The sequence below is a fragment of the Scylla paramamosain genome, chromosome 1, assembly GCF_035594125.1.
Source record: "Scylla paramamosain isolate STU-SP2022 chromosome 1, ASM3559412v1, whole genome shotgun sequence".
NCBI classification, from domain to species: domain Eukaryota; kingdom Metazoa; phylum Arthropoda; class Malacostraca; order Decapoda; family Portunidae; genus Scylla; species Scylla paramamosain.
The window spans coordinates 40,082,693-40,105,134 of NC_087151.1; the positions used below are offsets into that span (position 1 = coordinate 40,082,693).

Here is a 22,442-nt window from a genome sequence, read left to right on the forward strand (position 1 = left end):
GCAAAATTTTCGTCGTCTTTACTGTTATCGTTGCAAGGTCTCATTTTCATTTCAATGACCTTCTGTCATTAACTTCTTTTAAATACCTCCACCATATTTCCCATTTGATGTATTTCGACGTCATCAACATTATTATTCCTTCAGAGTCTACATATAGGAAATGGCCGTGTACAGATTACCTCGGAAAAAATCTCAGGAAATGTGAGGTAGCTGTAGGCGATGTGAGTCTTGGAGAACAAGGTGAACTAATTTGCTTAAAGTGTGTGACTACATCTTCACTTCACATTCTTCTCTCAAGCCGTCTCAGGTTCTTGTCTTTGATCATTTAGCGTCGTAGAAAAAGGAGATGAAAAAATTAGACTTAAGTGGTTTAGGTTTTGAAGCAACGCGTGTATCTTATTAATTTGTAGGGTATTATAGTTAACTTTTTATTCTATATCTTCTTTGTACTGAGGATCTCTCGTCGACAACCATTTAACGTCACATGTGAGACTCCCTGACACCATTTCGAAATTACGTGAAGCGAAGTTACCTTGTGTTTCGTCTCAGCTACGCCTATCAGCACCTGCCTCCCGTTGTTCCTTTGTGCAGGTGTATACGTGGACTTGGTCAGTATGGGAGAGAGAACAGAGAGTCTAGTAACTTCATACACTCCCTCCCACTGTGTTATTTTCCGCCAGTAAGTCCCGTGATCTGCTGACACTTTCCTTGCAAACCCTTACAGTTGTTAGATTCCTAGTAGCTCAGAGGAGTTGCGATTGAGAGGAAGATCTAAACACAGTGGACTTGAATGCGGTGTGTTACTCGAGCGATATATCTGAAGTGAATGATATATTTATTTGACTATAACAGTATTTTTTTTTTCATTCAAGTGTTCTTCATTTGTGTTGTATATTATTCCTCCCTTAGGCTTTTTATGTTATTCCTTCATTCTTTTCCTCTTTTGCTTCTTTATCTGCTTTCCTTTCTATTATGTTTTGTGTTTTCTCGATTTTCCTTATTTCTTCCTTCTATTTTCTTCTTTTTTCCTTCTCCTTTCCTTTTTTTCTCTTCTTTTTTTCCTTTTTCTCTTTTATTCTTTTGTTGTTCTTCACCGCTACATTGGTTCCTTTTCTCCAAGATCCCCACAACGCTTCCTCCTCCTCCTCCTCCTCCTCCTCCTCCTCCTCCTCCTCCTCCTCCTCCTCCTCCTCCTCCTCCTCCTCCTCCTCTTCCTCCTCCTCCTCCTCCTCTTCCTCTGCAGTGCTTCATTCATGCCTCATTACCTCCAAACTTATTGCTTAATTCGCACCACTGGAGGAAGACGAAAGGCTAAAAACAAACGAGATAAAATTCTTGCCAGTACCGCGCCAGAAATAAGGAGAGAATAAAAAAAAAGAGAGAAAGAGAAAGAGGCAAATACTTAAACGATCTGGAGTAAGGTTGATTTTCCTCTCCTGAAAATGTCTAACTTGTGGAAGGAAGGGAAAAAATAGAGCAAGTCAATCTGTTAGGGAATTGACCAGTGCAGGGCTGAAGAGATGATGATATTGGCGTGCCAGCTTGTGTTTTCCACTCCACGCACTTCAACCTGACGTACACTAACACACTTACTTCAAAGGCAACACCTGTGAATCACTTGAGTGGTCTTGCCCTCAGTTAGCGCCACACCGGCCCATCGCGGCACTCAGGAGGAGGTGGGCGTGGGCAGCTGATACTGACCCAGGGACGAGGGCGGCCGAGTCATCCATCGCTGGCCTTCCCGGGCCCCAGACAGACCAGCGTCCGCTCTGACAGTCCTGGATTGCCCGCAAGATGGATGGTCCTCGCGCCAGCTCGCCTCTCTGCCCTTTTATCTAGCTATCCAGACCTTTTATTAACGAATTAAGGCGCTATTTCCACCATTATTTTCTTATAAGAGCACCAATCATTTCCTCCGCGCTAGAGAGGTGTATTGCGGGGTGAGGAGGGCCGGGGACTATGGCCCGTGTGTGTGCCGGCCACTAGGGTGGACTGGGGAGGCGAGGCTGTAAGGGTGCGGGTGTCCATTACGCGCCCAGGACATTAAGTGTGGAAAGAGGATGGCTGGGGTTGTAAACAGATCCCAGAGGAGTATTCAAACGCTTGCCTCTAGTTTTCAGATGTTTTCGTTGTTGTCTTTTGTAATGGCCGCGGCGAAATATATTCCAGTGCCGGAGCTGCCGCCGAGGGTTTAGTGGTATCGTGGGTTTTTCCCGCGTGCGCCTTTCCTTGGCATAGAAAACGAGGGACGTGGACTTTCTCAGCAGCCTGTGCCGCACCTGGAGCCAAGGGAAGGCGAGCAGCGGGGAAGGGAAGGCGGCGTCGCGGCTCCCAGACAGTGGTCAGGTCCGGCTCGGCATTATCCACTAATTGCTCAAGTTTGAAATAGACGGACGGGAGTGAGCGGGTGCAGGGAGGGGCAGAGACGAGCCCTTAGCCATTATTCATGCCTCGGCTCTAATTGACACTTCTTTTAGGATTCCTCGACCAGATTACTTGCTGGAGGTAAATGGGGCCTTGCAGAGTAATCTCTCCTTCAGTCTGGTGCGGGGAGAGCGAGGGAGTGAGGGGAAAGCTTCTCGGTTTACCAGGGAAGTTGTTTTTGCTTGCGGCGAAGATGCTGGACGAGATAAAGGGGCGATCCTGTGTGAGCGGCAGATCCGATCTTGTTGGGGATGATGAACTATGGTCCCTGGCAATCTCTCGAGGCCGTCCGCTCTCTTACTCTCTTTTTCACCTCCTACCACTCACCTCCCACTTACTCACCACCCATCACCCACACACCACCCTCTCTCCCACGGCCTGCCACCCGCTCCCTACCTCTCCGCGTGTCTCCAGAAAGGAACTCTGTGCTTTCATCTTAATTATTCCAGCCAGAGTGAGCCGTAAGGGCGGATGGGCGTTAAGTCCCAACTCCGAATGAGGAAAATTCGGAGAAGGAAAAGAGGGTGACTTTATTTCCTCGGACCTCTAATCTTATTCTTCTCTTACCCGTAATCGCCCACTTAATTCTCGCAGTTAAGGCTCAGAGCTTCTGGCTGCGGCATCGTGGCCCTTGGATCGCCCGGCACAGAGACCACAGTTCTTCCTGCGGGGCGGCGTCGCGGAGTGCTCGTCCACCCTCGCCCCCTTCGTTTCGGCGGGGAGCCTCCAAATTGATATGTAATAACACGAGGACTTAAGTTGAATCCTAAAAGGTGATTCTTGCTGGGGATGGCGGCGTGAGGCTGCGCGATGTTGGCATGGTAATGGGGTGCTGGTGCCAGGGAGAAAGGAGAGGGAATAAAGGGCTGGTGTGTAGTGTACAGGAACTCACAGAGAGAAAAGACACTGTATATCGACAGGGCTGCGTTTAATGGTTAAATTAATGCATATGAAAAGGGTAGAGGTAAAGATAAAATTATTATAGGCCTGCTGTGTGATAGTGAACGGGAACTTATAGGAAGAAAAGACATTATACTGACAAGGTTGCGTTTGACAGTAAATCTAATGCATATGAAAAGGCTGTAGGCAAAGAGATAAAATGACTATTAGATTGCCTGTGGTGGTGTAGGGCGTAGGGTAAGAAATAAGGCATGTGAAAAGGGCCTAGGATTAAAAGAGATATTGTCTTGTGGTAGTATTAAGGTAAGAGGGGTGCGGGGTAAAAAGGGATGTTATTTGCTGGTAAAGAAGAGAAGGAAGGACGTGATATAGGTTTATAGGGTTGAATGGCAAAGGGAGAGGGTAGTATGGGTGGGAGGGATGCACGGGCAGAGAAAGGTGGTGTGTTAGAGGAAGAGACGCGATTAAAGGGAATCTGAATTGGTTAAGGGAAGCGTGACGGCTGAGAGGTAAGAGGTGAGAGGTTGTGTGGGTGATTTTACCTTCTGGACCTCATTAAGCTAAAGGTAGTTAGATAGATTGGTAGATAGTGGATATGTAAGTAGGGAGATGGGTAGTTAAGTAGACAGATTCAGAGAGAGAGAGAGAGAGAGAGAGAGAGAGAGAGAGAGAGAGAGAGAGAGAGAGAGAGAGAGAGAGAGAGAGAGAGAAATATAAATATCTCAGTCTGTCTTTTTTATAATTTTTGTCACCATTAAGTAACTTCATTCGCTCTGATCAAGAAATGCAGCGTAGGACATAATTATACTCTCTCTCTCTCTCTCTCTCTCTCTCTCTCTCTCTCTCTCTCTCTCTCTCTCTCTCTCTCTCTCTCTCTCTCTCTCTCTCTCTCTCTCTCTCTCTCTCTCTCTCTCTCTCTCTCTCTCTCTCTCAGTACCCTCCCCATCTCTCCCTAACCTAGCTTCGTTCTTCTGACAAATACACAAATGGTTAACACTTACCACGAACAAGTGCCTCTCTCTCTCTCTTTGCCCTCCCTCCACCAGACAGACAGACAGACAGATTGTGATTACTTTAAGGGTGAGAGGAGGATGCAGTATTCGATTGATAGTCGCTGGGTGGAAAAGAGGAAGTGGTCTTGTGTATAGGAAATACTTCGGACTGAGTATATACAGCAGCTGTAGGGTGTTGCCTCCAGTAATCGTATTCCTTGTTATATTTCATGTTGAAGCATCTGGCTGTTAAGAAATGCTATGAAAGTTTGTGTGTGTGTGTGTGTGTGTGTGTGTGTGTGTGTGTGTGTGTGTGTGTGTGTGTGTGTGTGTGTGTGTGTGTGTGTGTGTGTGTATTGTCATGCCTTTAGGGATTCGAAAGAGTTGTACAATGGTTGGACTCACACACACACACACACACACACACACACACACACACACACACACACACACACACACACACACACAGACACACACTACAAGTTAATATGGCGCCGGCTATGATTACTGGAAAAGTGTTACCTCCCCTGCCGAGAAACTGCCGTAAGCCAGGATCGAACTTGCAACCTTTGGGCCGCGAGGCAAGCGTTGTACTAGAGCCATCTTGCGGCTGAAAATTTAAGATGCAAGCTTGAAAGGAAATTCAGCTTGCTATTTACTTATATACTGCTACGCTATTATGTTTCTGTGAATGTATATTTTTCTTGCGGTTTTCATGAGTCTTTGTTTATTTTTAAATCATTACAAACTAATTTATGAGTTTTTTTTTCTTCATACTTATCACTGCTCTGTATTTTTTTTATTACATTTTAATTTTTCATCTCGTATCAGAATCCATGTGCCTTTATTGTCCACCAGGTAATTGGCTGCTGATCATCTTCTCAGTAATTAATTTCCTATAATGTATGCGATTCCACAATGATGTTCGGGACACGTCAACGAGTAAGTGCATGCCTCGTATCATTTCCGTGCGCCTCGCTCGTATTTAAGCTTCCATTCGTGTCGCAGAACTCGCTGCTTTCCGCCATTAACGTTGCAAGGTACGCTAATTAGTTACACACACACACACACACACACACACACACACACACACACACACACACAAACACACACACAGACACATATATATATATATATATATATATATATATATATATATATATATATATATATATATATATATATATATATATATATATATATATATATATATATATATATATATATATATATATATATATATATTTATCCCTCAGTGGAAAAGGAAAATTACAGTTCATATTCTTTTTATATTAATATTTACATCAACCAACATTTCCACATTTTAAATAGTTAGACTTGCAGCTTTTTCAAAAAAATTTATTTTTGGTTCATTTTACACTTAATTGAGCAATTTTGTTGATGAACGTGCTATCTCTCCGTCGTTCCTGTTTGAAGCGTGCATACCTGTATTACTTTGCGTTACTCCATTACTCATATTTTTGATGGCCTGCCTCTCTACTACATGAATGCTGCTGCCTCAATGGCCCTTTTTCCCCCATCCATCCGTTTTATTCACATTTCATATTGATGATGATGGTTAGAGCTTTGTTGGTTTGATCCACTACGGGCCATGTACGAGGAGTCACCGGTAGACGACAACAACAACAGTGAAAATAATTAGTGTGTCTATCTATATAACCTGCCTACATTCCCAGCTTGCGAGGGCTGAGGGAGAGATTAATCTGCCCATTCCCTGTGTGCCTTGACTCAGTAAAAGGGAAAACAAACAGAGGAGGGGACAAGCGATATCCTCACTCTGTCTCTTTCTGTCTTTTTTTGGGAAATAGAGATACGTATTCAACATCTCTTGTTTTCTGGGTGACTCCGGTTAACTTCTCAGACTTGTTGCAGCACAAAGTAGTATAGAACAAAGTGTGATGAATAGTGGGATCGCATGTCCTTATGAAATAATAATAATGCTGCTGCTGCTGCTGCTCCTATAATATATAATAATAATAATAATAATAATAATAATAATAATAATAATAATAATAATAATGATAATAATACAGTAATAGTAGTGGTAGTAGTAGTAGTTGTAGTAGTATCTGAATTATAATTATAGCAACAACAATAACAACAACAAGAACCTTATTATATCAAGTTTAATGCATAACCTTGCTGCATGCAATAGATAACGTTGCCATCAGGAGGCACACCTGCTTACGTAGCGAGCTGTGTGCTGGCGGAGAGTTCTGGCGACGTGTTAAATGCTCATGTCGCTCGTAACTCCTGCACTCCTTGTAAAACACCATGACCCTCCCCAACCTCCCTCCCTCTCAAATCGCTTTTTTCCCTATTGTCTACTGATCATCGCATAGTAAAGCTGCTCTCTCCTCTCTCTCTCTCTCTCTCTCCTTCTCTCTCTCTCTCTCTCTCTTCCTTTCTCTTCTTCTCTTCTCCTCTCTCTCCTCTCTCTCTCCTCTCTCTCTCTCTCTCTCCTCTCTCTCTCTCTCTCCTCTCTCTCTCTCTCTCTCCTCAACCTCCCGTGTGTGTGTGTGTGTGTGTGTGTGTGTGTGTGTGTGTGTGTGTGTGTGTGTAATACATGAATACATAGCACGGACAAGATTGGCTCAGACAGACTGGCCTTAGAGAGCATATAGAGCAACCTCCTCAAGCTGAAAAGCCAATCCACTCTGCGCGGCGGCGACTGGGCTGAAAGGCTGCGAGTATTGCACGGGCAGCAAGGACTGGCTGGCTGGCTCGCTCCCGGCTGGCCGATGAGGATAATGGATACTGACGGTGGGAAGGGTGCTTATAATTTTTTTTCCCTCTTTCTTTTACTCTTACTTTTTTGTAGTATGTAGGTTCGTATTCTTAAACACTTTGTGCTTTCAGAATATTGTCAGAGGCGATTAATCGGGTTCTCATGTGTGTTTTTGTTGATAATGCTGCGGAATTTTCGTTACACTATCACTGTATCCATACAAGCACTCTTAAAAACCCCAGCAGTATCCAGTAAAGCTTGTCTAAAGTAGTCGAGAAAAATAACTGAAATGCTTAAGAATATGGATCATAGATTTACATTGCGGAAGATAATGAAATGAATCTTTGCCGTTCGTTTCATGCTGTTTTGACGCGAGTAAAAGCGACGAGGGCTCAGCTCTGTACGCGCCCTACTCTGCCAGCCTCTCAACCGACCAACGTACGCAGAACTCATTCCCCCGAGTAAGGAAATAGCCAGTGGCACTTCCCGATTTTATCTGAGGATGCCTGCGATATCACGGGTATTAATCTCCAGGTAATCACTTAATGAAAGGAAGAATTAACACCTGGCGAACGGCCCAAAGGAAGAGGGACAGGCGGGGACGGGGAGGCGCGAAATTAGGGGTCGTTGTGGCGGAAACGGGATTAAAATTTGGCGGGGTGTGTGTGAGCTTAGCCAGGGAAGGGGAGGGGCGGCTGAGTGAGGGTGGTGGTCGGGACTCACTGGGTGACGGGGATGTAAGTATGTACGCCGCTCCGCCACGTTGGGTTGTCACTACTGGTGCTCCGTACAGGTGTGTTTGGGGAGAGAAAGAGAGATTCACTCCTCATTTCGTTTTGGCGCAGAGCAAGTTGTGGATACTTCGGAGGCGAATGTTTACGAAGATTTTTTTTATTTATTTTCTCAATTTTTTCTCGTGTTCTCTTCTGTTTTGTTTGTGAAAGAGAGGTCCATTAACGGTAAAAACAAAATGAATAAATAAATAAGTAAATAGAAAATTTAAATGGATTATATGTAATGAAGGTAATAAATGCTGTTCCTTAAGACTCCAAAACTCAGTGTAAGAAGATTACAAAGCCTCTTGTAAGGAATCTTTGCCGTCGCTGATAGAAAGGGAATCTTTATTATTATTATTATTATTATTATCATCATCATCATCATCATCATCATCATCATCAACATAATTATCATAGTCATTATTATTACTATTGTCATCTGTATTAATAATGATGATGATGATGATGCTATTATTCTTCTTTATTTCTTTTTATTTTCTGGTCTTTCTGTTATTATTATTATTATCGTTATTGTTGTTATTATTATTATTACTATTATTATTATTATTATTATTATTATTATTATTATTATTATTATTATTATTATTATTATTATTTATTATTATTTTTATTATTATTATTATTATTATCATTATCATTATTATTATTATTATTATTATTATTATTATTATTATTATTATTATTATCACCATCATTATCGTTATTAGTAAAAAGAAGTTATTAGTTAAAAGGAAAAAAACAAACAAACACATACAACAACAACAAAAACAGCTTAATTTCAGTCACCTTCCCCCTGAGTGCTCCTCCCCTTCCCCTCCCTTCCCTTCCCTTTTCGTGTGATGAAATCTGTTTATTTCCAATGAACTCAATCAATACGTGATTTATACTGCAAATTAAATACTAGGCGAGACACCTGTTGGCATACATCAGCCTAATTGAATGCCGGGACGGCTCGCTGATCGGCTGTTAACCCTGTGACTGCTGTGGCGTCCCTGCAGGTGTGGCGGAGTGGTGTGGTGCACGTGAAGAGTATGATGATGCGATTGTTGTGATGTTTATTAAAGTATGACAGAATGTAATGTCGCAGGTGAAGAGTATAATGTAAGTAATGTAAAGTTGTGGTGCAGGTGAAAGGTATGCTTCTTTGACTGCTATGGCTTCTATTCAAGCGAAATGTTATATACTCGTATAGTACAGGTGAAGACTATAAAAGTTCGACTGCTGTAGCGCCTCTATAAGCGTAATGCTGTGGTGTATGTTCAGTATATGATAATCTGGCTACAATGGCTTCTATTTGGATGTAATAATGGAGTACAAGACCAGAGCATGATTTCAAACCACGAATAACAAGAGCAATGATCGGCTTGCTCAAACAATCAATCTTTTGATCAGTAAAGTTGCGTGGGTTTACTCTTGAGATAACAAGTGTCATGCTATCATCAACAGAGAAAGGGTGTAATGAAGAACACGCCACCTCATGTGATGCATAGTTTGATTCAGCCTGGCAAAGAATACTGCCATTTCTCCTTTATTACAAGTTTGCTGACGTGCCTCTTGTTCCGCGGAGACAGAAATATTTTTAGAACATATGGAAAGCTACAAGAAGATAACAGACCTACGAGTGGCATTGTGTAAAAGACCTATCATTCATATTCATACATTTGATTAACCTTTTTTTTTAAGTCTCTCCGTCAGTTAAGCACTAGCAGCCTGATTAATAAGTCTATTCCAGTCATCTATAACTCGATTTGTAAATTCTCTCTCTCTCTCTCTCTCTCTCTCTCTCTCTCTCTCTCTCTCTCTCTCTCTCTCTCTCTCTCTCTCTCTCTCTCTCTCTCTCTCTTTTTTACCAAACTTTATGAAACTTGAACCCTTTATCTCTGATTCTTTCCAGACTACTAACCCTCAGGATCTATACTAACATCACCGTTGTTATATCTCATCTTTATAAGGGTTGTTAAGCCTTCCCACTAGAAATGATAGGACTGATTGTGACGAACAAGATATGTATGCGAGGATCGGGAAGAAAACACTTGGTATGATATATATATTCAATTTACTAATTAGAAGTGCCATAGAGAAATATTACCTAAAGCCTGCTAGAAGTAATTACCGTGATGTGAGGAAGCTGTTGTTTAATGTGTTTATTGTTGGTGCGATTAATCTCTCACTTGATTAAAACATTTCTGAGAAGTTTTGTTCAGATGAGGAATGGCGAGTGGCAGCGAGGCATGCGCGCTTACACACGCGCTCGCACGCACGCACGCACGCACGCACGCACGCACGCACGCACGCACGCACGCACGCACGCACGCACACACACACACACACACACACACACACACACACACACACACACACACACACACACACACACACACACACACACACACACACACACTTGCACCTGAAATCTGACAGAGCATTGGTCGGTGCGAAAAGCAACAGATTTTTTAATTTTCTTATGACAGATGAGGACAAGGCCAATAATCTAACACACACACACACACACACACACACACACACACGCACAGATAAAAGTGTCTGAGAGGGGTGTCCTTCCAAATAGTGATCGAGAGAGTATTCTGAGTTTTAAAAGCTTGAGAGGAATGAAGTGTCTGTCCTGCGTAAGGCGTCTGTAAATCGATAATTATGGCGCTAAAAGTAACGCTGAACGGGGTTACGAGAGCACGCTTCCTTTCCCACCGAGAAACTGCTGTGAGCCTGAATCAAGATGACGATAAGCGACAATTCAAAGCACTAACAAAAATGTATGAAATCTTTACAAACACTTACAAGAGAGAAAGGGATAAAAGAACAATAGATTTTGCAATTTCTAGTCCGTATAATGTTTGGATGTATAACAGTAGAAAATGTCTCAGAATAACTGGTGACTGAGGAGAGATGTGCCAAATAGCAGTGAAAGGGTCTTTCAGTACAAGACGCAATGTTCAAGGTTCATAAAATCACCAGTTATTAATGTGAGAAAATAAATATAATAGTAGTGGATAAGTAGCAAGATGATTTTAAATGCCTTTATTGCGACATATTTTAAGTTTAGTGCAGTGATGTAGTATGTTTTAATGTAGTAGTGTGCTTGATGTAGTAATGGTGTTCGGAATAAAACCTAACCGATGTCGTGGTATAAGAGGTTTAAGTAGAGAATCAGACATTGAGCCATAGAATCATCCAGTGCCTTGCACATCGTGGAGCTGCTGCTGCTGATGATGATAATTATGGACGGTATAGATAAATATGCAGTTGGAAGAGGCGAAATTTATAAAAATCATCAAATTTATTACTTGTATGGGATATACAGCGTTCTGAGGTCTCCTGTGTCTGGTTTGTCATAGTCACTCTCATCCTTGGCTTAATCCACGGCCAGACGAAAAAAATTTGAAGGTAAAAAAATGTGACTATGAATACGATGTTCGGTCATCAGCCAGCAAAAGGCGAAGCAGTACAAAAGGAGGCAATTTTTGTCGAAAGGCACCCGAGGACGTCGTGAGTTGCCAGAGAGACCTCTGAACACTCTTAAATGACTGTTGTCCGGCGACGCCAAGTGCATTTAAAACAAGCCTTGAGTTGCAAGGGAGCAAGGTTCATTGCTGGCATTCCTCCTTGTTTATGTGAAACTTAATAATGTTCAGTATTCCTTGATTTTTGAGTCTGAGGAATTAATTTCTTATATCTTTCCCAACCCGGTGGCCTTCTTACCTGGTGTCTATTTATTCCCCGGGAGTGGCTGGCCGGGTTGGGGTGATCAGGGGAGTGCCAACACTGTGCGCTTCGCTTAATACCGGCAGCGAGATTTTTAATGTCATAACAGCAATATCTCCATAATATCCTTGTTTAGTAAAAAGCAAAGCTCTTGTAGTGCTCCTCGCCGTTATGAAGAGTGGAAGGATAATGTTGGTGTAAATGTTTATGTCGACAGTGGCGCCGCCCTGGTGACAGCCCCCGTGAGGACGCAGCATAATGTTCACCGTGGCAGCAGCTCACGTAACTGTGGGTTGTTATTATGCTTGCTCGGTGGTGGCCTGCTCCAGGCAGACTCGGTGTGAAAGAGATATCAGTTTGTTTAATGAGGATGCAGAACGCGTGACAAAAGGAGACGCAGCTAGTGCAAGCCGGATTATTAATGCAAAATGCTGCAAATAACATGCTCCTCGCAGCTAAAGAAGCATAATTAACTGACTGGAAAAGCAACATGAGAGAAAATTGTAACTTATATTGTAAGAGCAAAAGTATATGAATAAAAAAAAAAAGAAACATCGAACACTGATATTTAAAATACGAAAAGAGATAAGCAAAGGCAGATGAAGGATGACTGAAGAGATCGTACACAGGAAATACAGAAAAAAAATAAATTAGGAGGGAAAAATGAAAGAGGGAGAGAGAGAAAAGAGAACAGAGAACAGTCACAGACAGGGGGGACAGGGAGTTGGCGGGGCCGCTCCAGTAACACGTGATTAACACTATAAGGATAATGTCATCATCCCCACCTCCAAAATGTATGTAATTACACGCTTAATTTTGCCCCCAAACGCTGCGTCCTAATTTAGTTACAATTTTAATTGCTCCGTCGTGATGCCTGAACCATTTAATTAAACAGCCTGGCGGACGCTACGTTATTTTCCATTGAGAGAGAGAGAGAGAGAGAGAGAGAGAGAGAGAGAGAGAGAGAGAGAGAGAGAGAGAGAGAGAGAGAGAGAGAGTGTGTGTGTGTGGGGGGGGGAAAGGGCCAGGCAAGCAGAGCAACTGACCACCAGACACAGACAGACAGACAGACGGACAGACGGATAGACCTACAGGCAGACATGCAGTGACAGAAACAGATAGACATATAGATTGAGAATGAGAAATTAATAGACATAGAGAGAGAGAGAGAGAGAGAGAGAGAGAGAGAGAGAAGCACACGGATACACACGCACACACACACACACACACACACACACACACACACACACACACACACACACACACACACACACACACACACACACACACACACACACACACCTGCCTCGTAGCTATACATCACACCTGTTGATATAATGTGGACTAATTTAAACTCTTTGATTAACAGGATCGCGCCGCGGCAATTAAGTATTAGTGTGTTCGGTTCTCCCTCTGGGCTCAATTTAGGATAATTCATTCCGGTGTTTGTTGGATTAATTGAATGAGGGAGGAGGTGAGGCTGCCTACCTGCAGCGCGAGGCCTTGCCCGGAGAAAGGAAAGGAAGGAACACGTTTGCGATGAGGCACTTATATTATTAATCTTTTCTCGTTAGGGGAAAAGAACACTCAATCGTAATGGTTTGTGTGAAAGGAAATACGGTGATTATTTGAGGTATAGGGTGAAGGGAAGAGGGATCGTGGGAGAGAAGACGGGTTATAAAAAAAGTCGTTCTTTGAGATGTAGGATAAAGGGAAGGTAGGAAGGTAAGAAAGAGGACAAGGTGAAAAAAAGTTATTCTTTGAGGTGTAGGATGATGGTATGAGGGAAGTTGAGAGAGAAGAAAATTAAAAAAATATATTTGAGGTTTAGGACGAAAGAAAATGGGAACATCAGTAAGGAAAAAAGTAAAGGCATGACTACCGAAGTCTTTACTACCAGTAGCAACACAACAGCTTCCAACAGAAGAGCAAGCAGTGATGGCCGAGTGGTTAAGGCGTCTGACTAGAAATCAGATGGGATCTTCCCGCGTAGGTTCGAATCCTACTCACTGCGCAGGAAAAAAAATTTTAACTCAAGTGTTCAAAATACTTAAAGGATTTGGTGACATTGAAAAAGATTACTCGAACGATAAGAAACACTCAATTAATTAGACAGGCAACATGACTTGTAAGACGGAGGGAAGGAGCAGCACGCCTCGCAACAAGAAAAGAGTGAATACGAAACTCATTGATCTCATCCTTATTATAGAACATAGCAAATTACCCATAAAAGAAATGACATAATTTAGAATAACAGTGTCAGTGACTCGACACCCATACTGTAGAGAGGAAAGTATTCATGTCTCGCTGTTTTATCTTTTCTCATACTAGAAGTAAAATATTGAATGTATTTCGCTTCCCTGTGCTATCGTTATCCTCTCTTCTTAATTCCTCATTATTATTATAAATTCATACCTTACTTTAACTTGTCTTCACGGGTTTCCTTTTGCAAATATCACCTTTCTTTCTTGAATCAAATTTCCTGTCATGGTTTTCCTTTGTTAATACTATATCACTTTCTGGGATCTATTTAGACTTGATCTTTTTTTTTATTCCTTTTTCTGCCATCATCACCATCCTTACTTTTTCCATTCACATTTTCTTTATAAAGTCCTTTTTTATTCCAGATTGTCACGAGTTTCCTTTGCAAATGATTTCCTCCTTTCATGAACCTATATTGACGATTCTTCTTATTTTATTATTATTTTTTTTATTCTGGTATTCTCTTATATTCAAGTATTTGCCTCTCGGTTAGCAATCTTTACTGATTTATTGTTATTTTTTCCAGTAATATAACGCGTTCCTCTTTATTCAGTAATGCAATGTAATTTTTTTCTTTATTTCAACTTTTTCTTTCACGGATTTCCTTCTCAGATATTTCTTTCCTTTCAATAACGTATTTATACCTAATAATTGTTTTTTCTCTCATTTTCTAGAGTAATGTAGAATAATATGCTCTTTTTTTTAACACTGGCTTAATGTTTTTTTTTCTCTCACCACGTCATTATGCGCGATGACATTTAATTTTTCACTGTAATTTATGCTCGGGTGTGTGATGCCAAGTTTTATGGACGAAATTCAGAGTTGGTTTGTCAATTGCAAAAAAAAAATAAATAAATAAATAAAATTAAAATAAAATGATAATGATAATAATAAAAATAATAATAATAATAATAATAATAATAATAATAATAATAATAATAATAATAATAATAGTAATAATTATAATAATAAAAATAATAATAGAATAATGAATGTTTCTCAAAAATAAGAAAACAAAGAAGTGAGGATAAATTTCATAATAATAATAATGATGTAAAAAAAATCTCTCTCTCTCTATATATATATATATATATATATATAAAAAAAAAAAAAACATGCCTGTTTATCATAATGAATCAAGTAACCGAATTTATTGTTTAAATCATGCACTAACTAAATATTACTAGCAGTAGTAGCGGCGGCGGTGGCGGTGGTGGTAGTAACAATTATAATACCAATAATCATAATAATAATAATAAATGCGTCCAGTAACAATAAACAACATTGCTAGTGTTCTTTCGTGTTATCCCAGTGACTTTAATTGCACATCACTAATGTATTTTTTTGTCAGAGCTTCTAACATTAATTTTTCCCACTGAAGTGCAAATGGACAGAAAAAAAGTTATATTTAAAGAACATCCCAGTAGGAAATCTTAGCAATAATCTGCTTTGCTTTGCTTTTTGCCAGTAGTCTCCTCCTCGCCAACTATTTGCTATTTTTCTCCTTTCTTTTTTCACCTCTTCTGCGTTTTCTTTCTTTCTTATTCTCAAAAAATCCGGCACTTTTCTCGACTGTCTTCAATAGGATCTATTGAAAGTTAATGGGTTTTTCCAAAGTGTTTTTATTTATTTATTTATTTTATTTATTTATTTATTTTATTTATTTATTTATTTATTTACTTATTTTATTTTATTTTTTTTACTTTTATGTCTGACAGGCTCTGGACAAGAACAATAAAAAAAAAAAAACGAACAAAATGCCCACTGAGGGTGTCGGTCACTAAAAAGGACAGTCCAAAGGAATATTCATTATTCCAAAGATAGCTCGACAAGAATTCTACTCCAGTGATTGGTAAAAACATCGTGAATGGTAATCTATGTGGTCTTTGAAAAGTAGCCTTATGAGAAAACAAAGCTAAGAATACGAGGCCAAATGTAGACTCGTTGCGCTGTACTTTGTGTAGTGAAGCTTATAATGTAGGAACAAATGGCAATGGACGCTTGTGGGAGGCAGTCTGCTAAACAGGCATATACATTATACGCTGCCAGGACAGTGTAGGCCGAGCCACGACCTAAATGAGTTTTGAGTTCTCTTTTTCCCTCCATTACCCTGGAATAGCTATTAAGCTGTGGTTAAATGCTATTTTTCCATTTGTTTATTAATTTTCTTGTTTTCTTTCAGTCAGAATAACTACAGTTAATGTTATCATAAATTCCATCAATATCATCATCAGTCATTATAATATGCTATATCACCGTCACCGGTACGTTGTTCGCCCTTGACTGTCCTGCCAGTGAGGTAGTAATGGTATACTAGTAGTACCATCTATTGACCATTAAGCAGCCATTTGCAATAAACTATCCAATGGGGAAGGATAATAACGTGAAGGTGCTTTCCCCTCACTGCTCCTTCCAGCTGTGCCGGGCAGAAAAACACTACTAATATAACTACTACTATCTGCCTAACAAGCAGTGATGGCCGAGTGGTTAAGGCGTCTGACTAGAAATCAGATGGGATCTTCCCGCGTAGGTTCGAATCCTACTCACTGCGCAGGCAGCGAACTTTTTAACTGTTCAAAAGACTTAAAGAATTTGGTGACATCATTGTAGAAGAATGCACTTGATTGATCAATCAAACAAAGGAAGAAAGCGTAATGAGCTTAAATATAATTAATACACGATCTTTTGTCAAGAAGCAAGTACTTCTTTAGTCAGATTAAACAGGAGCAGTACCCTTAGTCTCATCATCATCAGCATCAGTAGAAGCATTATCAGCATCATAACTATAACCATCATCATGCTGCTGCTGCTGCTGCTGCATTCTTATTAGTTTAGTCTCATTACTATCACAACTGCTTCATAGCTGTTTTTCTATTTGCCTTTGCTGCATCATCTTTACTAAACTGATATTTTTACATTCCCAAATTATGTACTACTGGTGCATTTCTACTACTACGATAACCCAAATCAAATCCTACTATTAATTTCTCCTGTCAATTTCATGTTATATTCCTATTCACCCGTGTCATTCCATTCCCTTCAGTACATCCCTATTGTAATATTTCCGTCAATACCTTTACACTCCCCATACATTTTACTGGGAAGGCAGCAAACAGCTGCCTGGCTAACTTTTAATTAACTACTGCCGTCTATTCATCTTTACTTAAGTAGCATAATGATGAAGGCGATGATAACGATAATGGCTCAGCGAGACACTCCAAGCTAAGCAATCAGCGACTCTCTGCTTCGAGATTTCCCTTTTAATGGTGTAGTGAGAGAATAGCGGCCGGCGCCACCTCGCGATGCACTCTTGATACATTGATAGGCGTGCTTGTCATCCCTGCAGATGAGGAGGACGCCGCTGCATGCTTGATTGATCCATCCACCTCACCAGGATTGCGTTATTCAGTTCGCAAAGGTTTCAGATAATCTACTGAAAACGGCCGTCTGTCTCTCTCATGCCTTTGAGATTCGCGAAGCTTCTTGCCGTTCTTGTCTTGTGTTCACGATACATTTGGAAGGAGCAAGTGGACAGTAAATGCTGGGTAGGACAGGTGGACGGTAATTATCGGGAGGAAGGACGGGTCGACGATGGACGTTTGAGGGAACAATTAGAAGGATAGTAAATGTTGAGGGGAAGGAGAGGTGGGCGGTGAACGTTTGAGACATTCACTTCCTACACCAGCAATGATTTCCTTGAAGTGAGTGTGGAGTGATTATATCTGATAGAGGACGAATTTCAACCTCTCCATAGCTTCAGTTTTTAACATACAGCGGTTAGATCTGATGGAATGGTTTTCAGTTTCAGTACAGCGGTGGTTTTTCCATGAGACGAATCTAGAGTGCATACATTTGATAGAGGTTCAGTTTTCTCCTTTGTGTAGCGGCTTTTTATATTTATACCATTCTGCGATTTATTCACTGGTAAGACAATTCTCGATCTCTGGATGGCTATATCTGATAGAGAATAATTTTTAACCTACCGTCAGGGAAAGGTGGTGGTAGCGGTGGCGGCCGCGGCGGGGCGGCGACGGGCGTACATGTGTCAGATGCTGACTGACAAGCGTTACCGTGAAGAGCATCGCTGTAGAGGCTCTGTGAAGCACCACGAGCATACTTTTCTCTGCTCTCTGGCAGGGGGATGTCGCCTCGGGATAAGCAACAGGAACTATCGTTTCACACACACTCTAAATACGAGTAAGTATTGTTCATGTTTTCGAAAAAATCCATTCTTGCAACATTTTACGCTGAATATTACTTGAAAAACTTCACAACGGTACCAACGACCACACTGCTGGTGTGATGCGCTGCCTCCGTTGCTCAGCCCACGATATTCTGAAAGCAAAGTAGAGAGCAGCAGCATGATGAGGCAGAGGGGCCGGAGACAAAGGCTCGTTTCCTTAAACGCTCAGGGTTTTCAATAAAGACTATTTCCAAAGGTCATATCGATGATTAGCTGGGTTCTTACGATTTTTTTTTTATTTCATTGAAAGAGCAGAATCCTAACGAAACTCAGTAAACTGTTAACATAATCATGAAACGATCCTTGAAAACTCCAATAACTTTCAGCAAATCCTCTCAAAAGTAGTCGAGGTAAGGCGATGAAACGTTTGAGGATTCGGAGCAGAGGCTCGCAGGCTGATTATCGCCTGCACTGCAGACTAAATCTGGTGGCGTTTTCCCGCTCTACTCCCCTTCCCATCGAGGCTTCTGTACACGGCCATAATGCCCCGTTTTATCATCATTAAACAATTAGTGGGCATAACGCTGACATCGGACCATTGTGCTAACGAGCGGATAATGGTTGTCGAGATAAGAAGTTAATGGTCATTAGCAGGAAGAGTTGGCGGTGGTGTGGCGCGGCGGACCTTCTGCCCCACTGACTCTCTGATGAAGGGCGCCGCCGCTGCCACCGCCGCCGCCGTTATTACCGCGCCCTCCGCCCGGGACCATTACCGGGGATATGTGACTCCGGGTGGAGGCGCCGCTCACAGGGGAATCGCTCTTGCTCTTCGTTTATTTTGCTGCGAGTCTCGGAACGTTTAGTGTTAATGAGTGCAAACGCGCGGCGGCCTCCGCCACCATGCACCAAATAAACGAAATAGTTACTAAAGTTACTTTTGTTTTCACTCACAAATGATACAAGCCAAGGGCTGTTAAAAAAAAAAAAAAAAAGAAAGAAAGAAAGAATAAAAAAAAAAAAGAGGAACAGACATTTCTCAATTCTTCGTTACATGAACGATCTGGAGTTGAACTTTGCAATATTCACACATCAAATAAACGAAATGCTTATTGTTGTTGAGTTGTAATTCTTTTTTTTTCTCACACGCGATGCAAAAGTTGCGGGAAAAGTTGTTTCGTTCCTTAGTCCTCTACTCATCTCAAGAGGACCTTTATAGTATACATGTATACAGCAATAAGGCATTACAGACTGATTACGCTGCTGTACTTTAAGCTCTTCCGTTGTTCTATCCTTCTTTGTCCTTTCCTCTCACCACTACTGCCTTCACTTCATTCCCTCCCATGCATCCCTTCCCTTTACCGCCTCCCTCCCCTCCTGCTCTTCATCTCGTTCCCTCCCACCTACCCATCAAAGGATATCATTCCTCCTATATCTAACCCTCACCCTCCCAAACCCTTGCATCCAACTCCCATTTCTTCCGCTCCTATTAACTCTCCCACGTTTCTAACTCGCTTCTCTCTTCTTCCCGCTGTTATGACCCTCCGCTCCTTCCCCCAGCCCGTCCCGAACCTTGCATCGTCCTGTGCAGCAAAATGTTCGTCGGCCACGAGTCGGCGAGGCCCTCAGAGTGTCATCAGGGCGGCGGTACATCAATTAGCTGCTCCACAGGGACGTGACTTTCTTTCTTAATTGTAGGTCTTGAAAGGAGTGGAATTATAGTGCCCGAGCAATGAATGTATACTTGATGGCAGTGGATATTCAAGTGATTGCTAAACGTTGGGATGATTGTGGTCACGGGGACATTGCTTGGATGTTTGGTTCTTTGGGAGTGTTTGGAGTATGGAGTGGATGTTGTAATTGGTTGGTGCATGATGTGAGTGAAATGGAGCTTATTTTTTATCAGATTTACTGTTATTATTGCATTTTATTTGTTTATTTATTTATTTTTTTTCGTTTCACGTGTTGAGTCTGGGCAAGAATAAAAACTACTACTACTACTACTACTACTGCTACTGCTGCTGCTGCTGCTGCTGAATTGTGCTTATATGTTACCACTGATATTGTTGCTATTGCCATTGCTACTGCTGTTACCATTATTCTCATCTTTGCAGGGAGCGGCATCAGTGGACAGCAAGGCTCCTATCATCGTAAGGTAAGCCAAGCATAACCATACACCTTTGTTAGCAACCTTGTGATATGAACTCTTATCCTTAAACACTGGTCTCTCGTGAGGACTATTTTCAAAGATTGGAAATAATGATAAACCGTGTTCCTATGGGTGTTTACTTTCACTGACGATGCAGAATCCTTCCTTAACTATCAGTAGTCATAAAAACACACTTGAAAACCGCAGAACTTCCACTAGATACTGTTAAGAGTTGTCAAGATGAGGTGCTGAGATGTTTAAGGTTACGAACCAAGGCGTGATGTGTGATAAGCGGGGAACTGGCTGAGGGATGTGATGGTGGCAGGCAGCGGAAAGTTAACTTGGCGGATAGTGACAGTGACATCATTTATTCTTTGAACAGGATGATTTTTTGACGTAAATTTAACCCTGCCTAACGTTTATAAAAAGTTGATGCATGATGTAAGTGAAATGGAGAGGAGAGGGACGCGGTGGTGGCACGCAAGGGGAGCTTGACTTAGCCATGTAGAGACAATATTATCTATTCTTTGAGAAGAATGAACTTTTAAGCATGAAAAGGAGTCTGTCTGACGTCTATACAGAGTACATAAGACCAAAAGAAACAGCCTCTTCGATCACCGTTTCCCAAAGCTGAATAGTAAATGGGGTTCCAATCAGTGTGGTTAATTTAGTAATAACATAAGAAAAAAATTAAAAAAACTACAAAAATACGGAAAGCTACATTAAAGCCATTAGGCCTATACGTAGCGGTCCCTGAATGAAATATGCCTACCTATTTCCAGCTAGAATCTTCCACTATAAATGTAAGACTCATTCACTACTACAAACATTTTCCAAACTTATGCATCCACCTGTTGTTAGTCAGAAGAGAGCAAAATACAGATGTAATTAAAGTGGATGAGCAACGAGATCATTTCAGATTCCATTATTAATATATATACGTTATCGTAAACTTCACAAACTCCTGTCATGATATTCAGAATAATGTTAAATTGATACTATGATAATGAAATAGTTAAAATAATTCAAATAATAAGAAAATAGGAATAGATTCAGTTAGAAAATTCCAGAGTTTACCGGTGAAGGAGATGAAAGAGTGCATCTCAATGGGAGTAGTAGTAGTAGTAGTAGTAGTAGTAGGAGGAGGAGGAGGAGGAGGAGGAGGAGGAGGAGGAGGAGGAGGAGGAATACAAAAGAATACAAAAGTCCAAACAGTAACAGACCATGAGGACGTTACAAGACTTTTTCGTTAACTATTCTACTCTAACTTAGTGGGAGAGACAGGATAGCACAGAAGAAGGCTCCTCCTCAACCCTCCATCCCTCCAGCCGAAGCTGGCCGGAAAAAGGAAATGGTAACATGTTATATAGAAAAACAACATAGATTCTGAGAGGAAAGTAAGAGAGAGGTCTACTTCTACGTCATGTAATCTATATACAATCCTAATATTTCTATCGTCTGATGAGGCACGTCTTTAAAATTTTGATTCACTGAAATACGTTTAACTAGATGACTATAGTGATGGGTGAGTTGCTCTGCAAGGACTCGATTCCTTTTTACCATTACTGTAACGGGCTCAGCAGTAAGTCATCGAGGAACAAGCCATCACTAAGGTTTTTTGAATCTTTAATCTTTGTTGAATAATAATTGTTTCCCTTCCTTAGTGAAATATATACCCCCATCAGATGACATAGTATGGAGTGAACGTGTTCGTTATTCAGACATGAACAGTGGAAACCGGGGATTAATTTCTAGATACTTATCAAGACGGGTTTTAAATGAATCAATAGTACCTAAGTTAACGACGTTTGATGGAAGACAGTTCCAGATATTTATGGCACGAATGAAGAAAAAATGTTTGGCTTCATTTATTTGAAATCGCTTACCTATTATTTTGAAGCCATTGTTTCTTGTAACATTAGACTGACAATGTTAGGAAGAGTTCAGGTGTCATATTTGTGAAACACTTTAAAGTTCTGTGAAGGATTATCTGGTCCCCTCTTAGTCTTTGTTTCGATAGGGAGAACAGATTTAGTTCTTTAAGGCGTTCCTCATAAGGTTAATTTTTTGCAATAAACCCTACGAGGAACACCTTGGGATCATTTTTTGTTATTCTACGTTGTATTTTTTTTCTAATTTCTTAATATCCTTTTTGTAGTATGGTGACCAAAACTGTACGTTGTATTCAAGATAAGGACGTACAAGTGAGTTATACAAAGTCAGGATTATTTTCTCAGATTTGAAGGTGAAAGATCTTCCTATGAAGCCT

At 41.0% G+C, this 22,442-nt stretch overlaps 1 protein-coding gene and 2 non-coding genes across 4 annotated transcripts in view; all 3 read left to right on the top strand.

Moving 5' to 3' along the window:
* LOC135105495 (uncharacterized) overlaps positions 1-22,442 on the top strand; it is a 106,568-nt gene that overhangs the window by 42,351 nt on the left and 41,775 nt on the right. The window contains exons 2-3 of one of the 2 annotated variants that reach the window (XM_064013632.1): positions 17,834-18,041; positions 20,139-20,179. In XM_064013632.1, coding sequence (XP_063869702.1) covers positions 17,834-18,041; positions 20,139-20,179 — 249 coding nt within the window. The remainder of the gene's footprint in view (positions 1-17,833; positions 18,042-20,138; positions 20,180-22,442) is intronic. The other variant, XR_010270868.1, reaches the window with a different exon arrangement.
* Trnas-aga (transfer RNA serine (anticodon AGA)) lies at positions 13,515-13,596 on the top strand. Its single transcript has one exon. It is a non-coding gene; the product is annotated as a tRNA-Ser (tRNA).
* Positions 16,314-16,395, top strand: Trnas-aga (transfer RNA serine (anticodon AGA)). Its single transcript has one exon. It is a non-coding gene; the product is annotated as a tRNA-Ser (tRNA).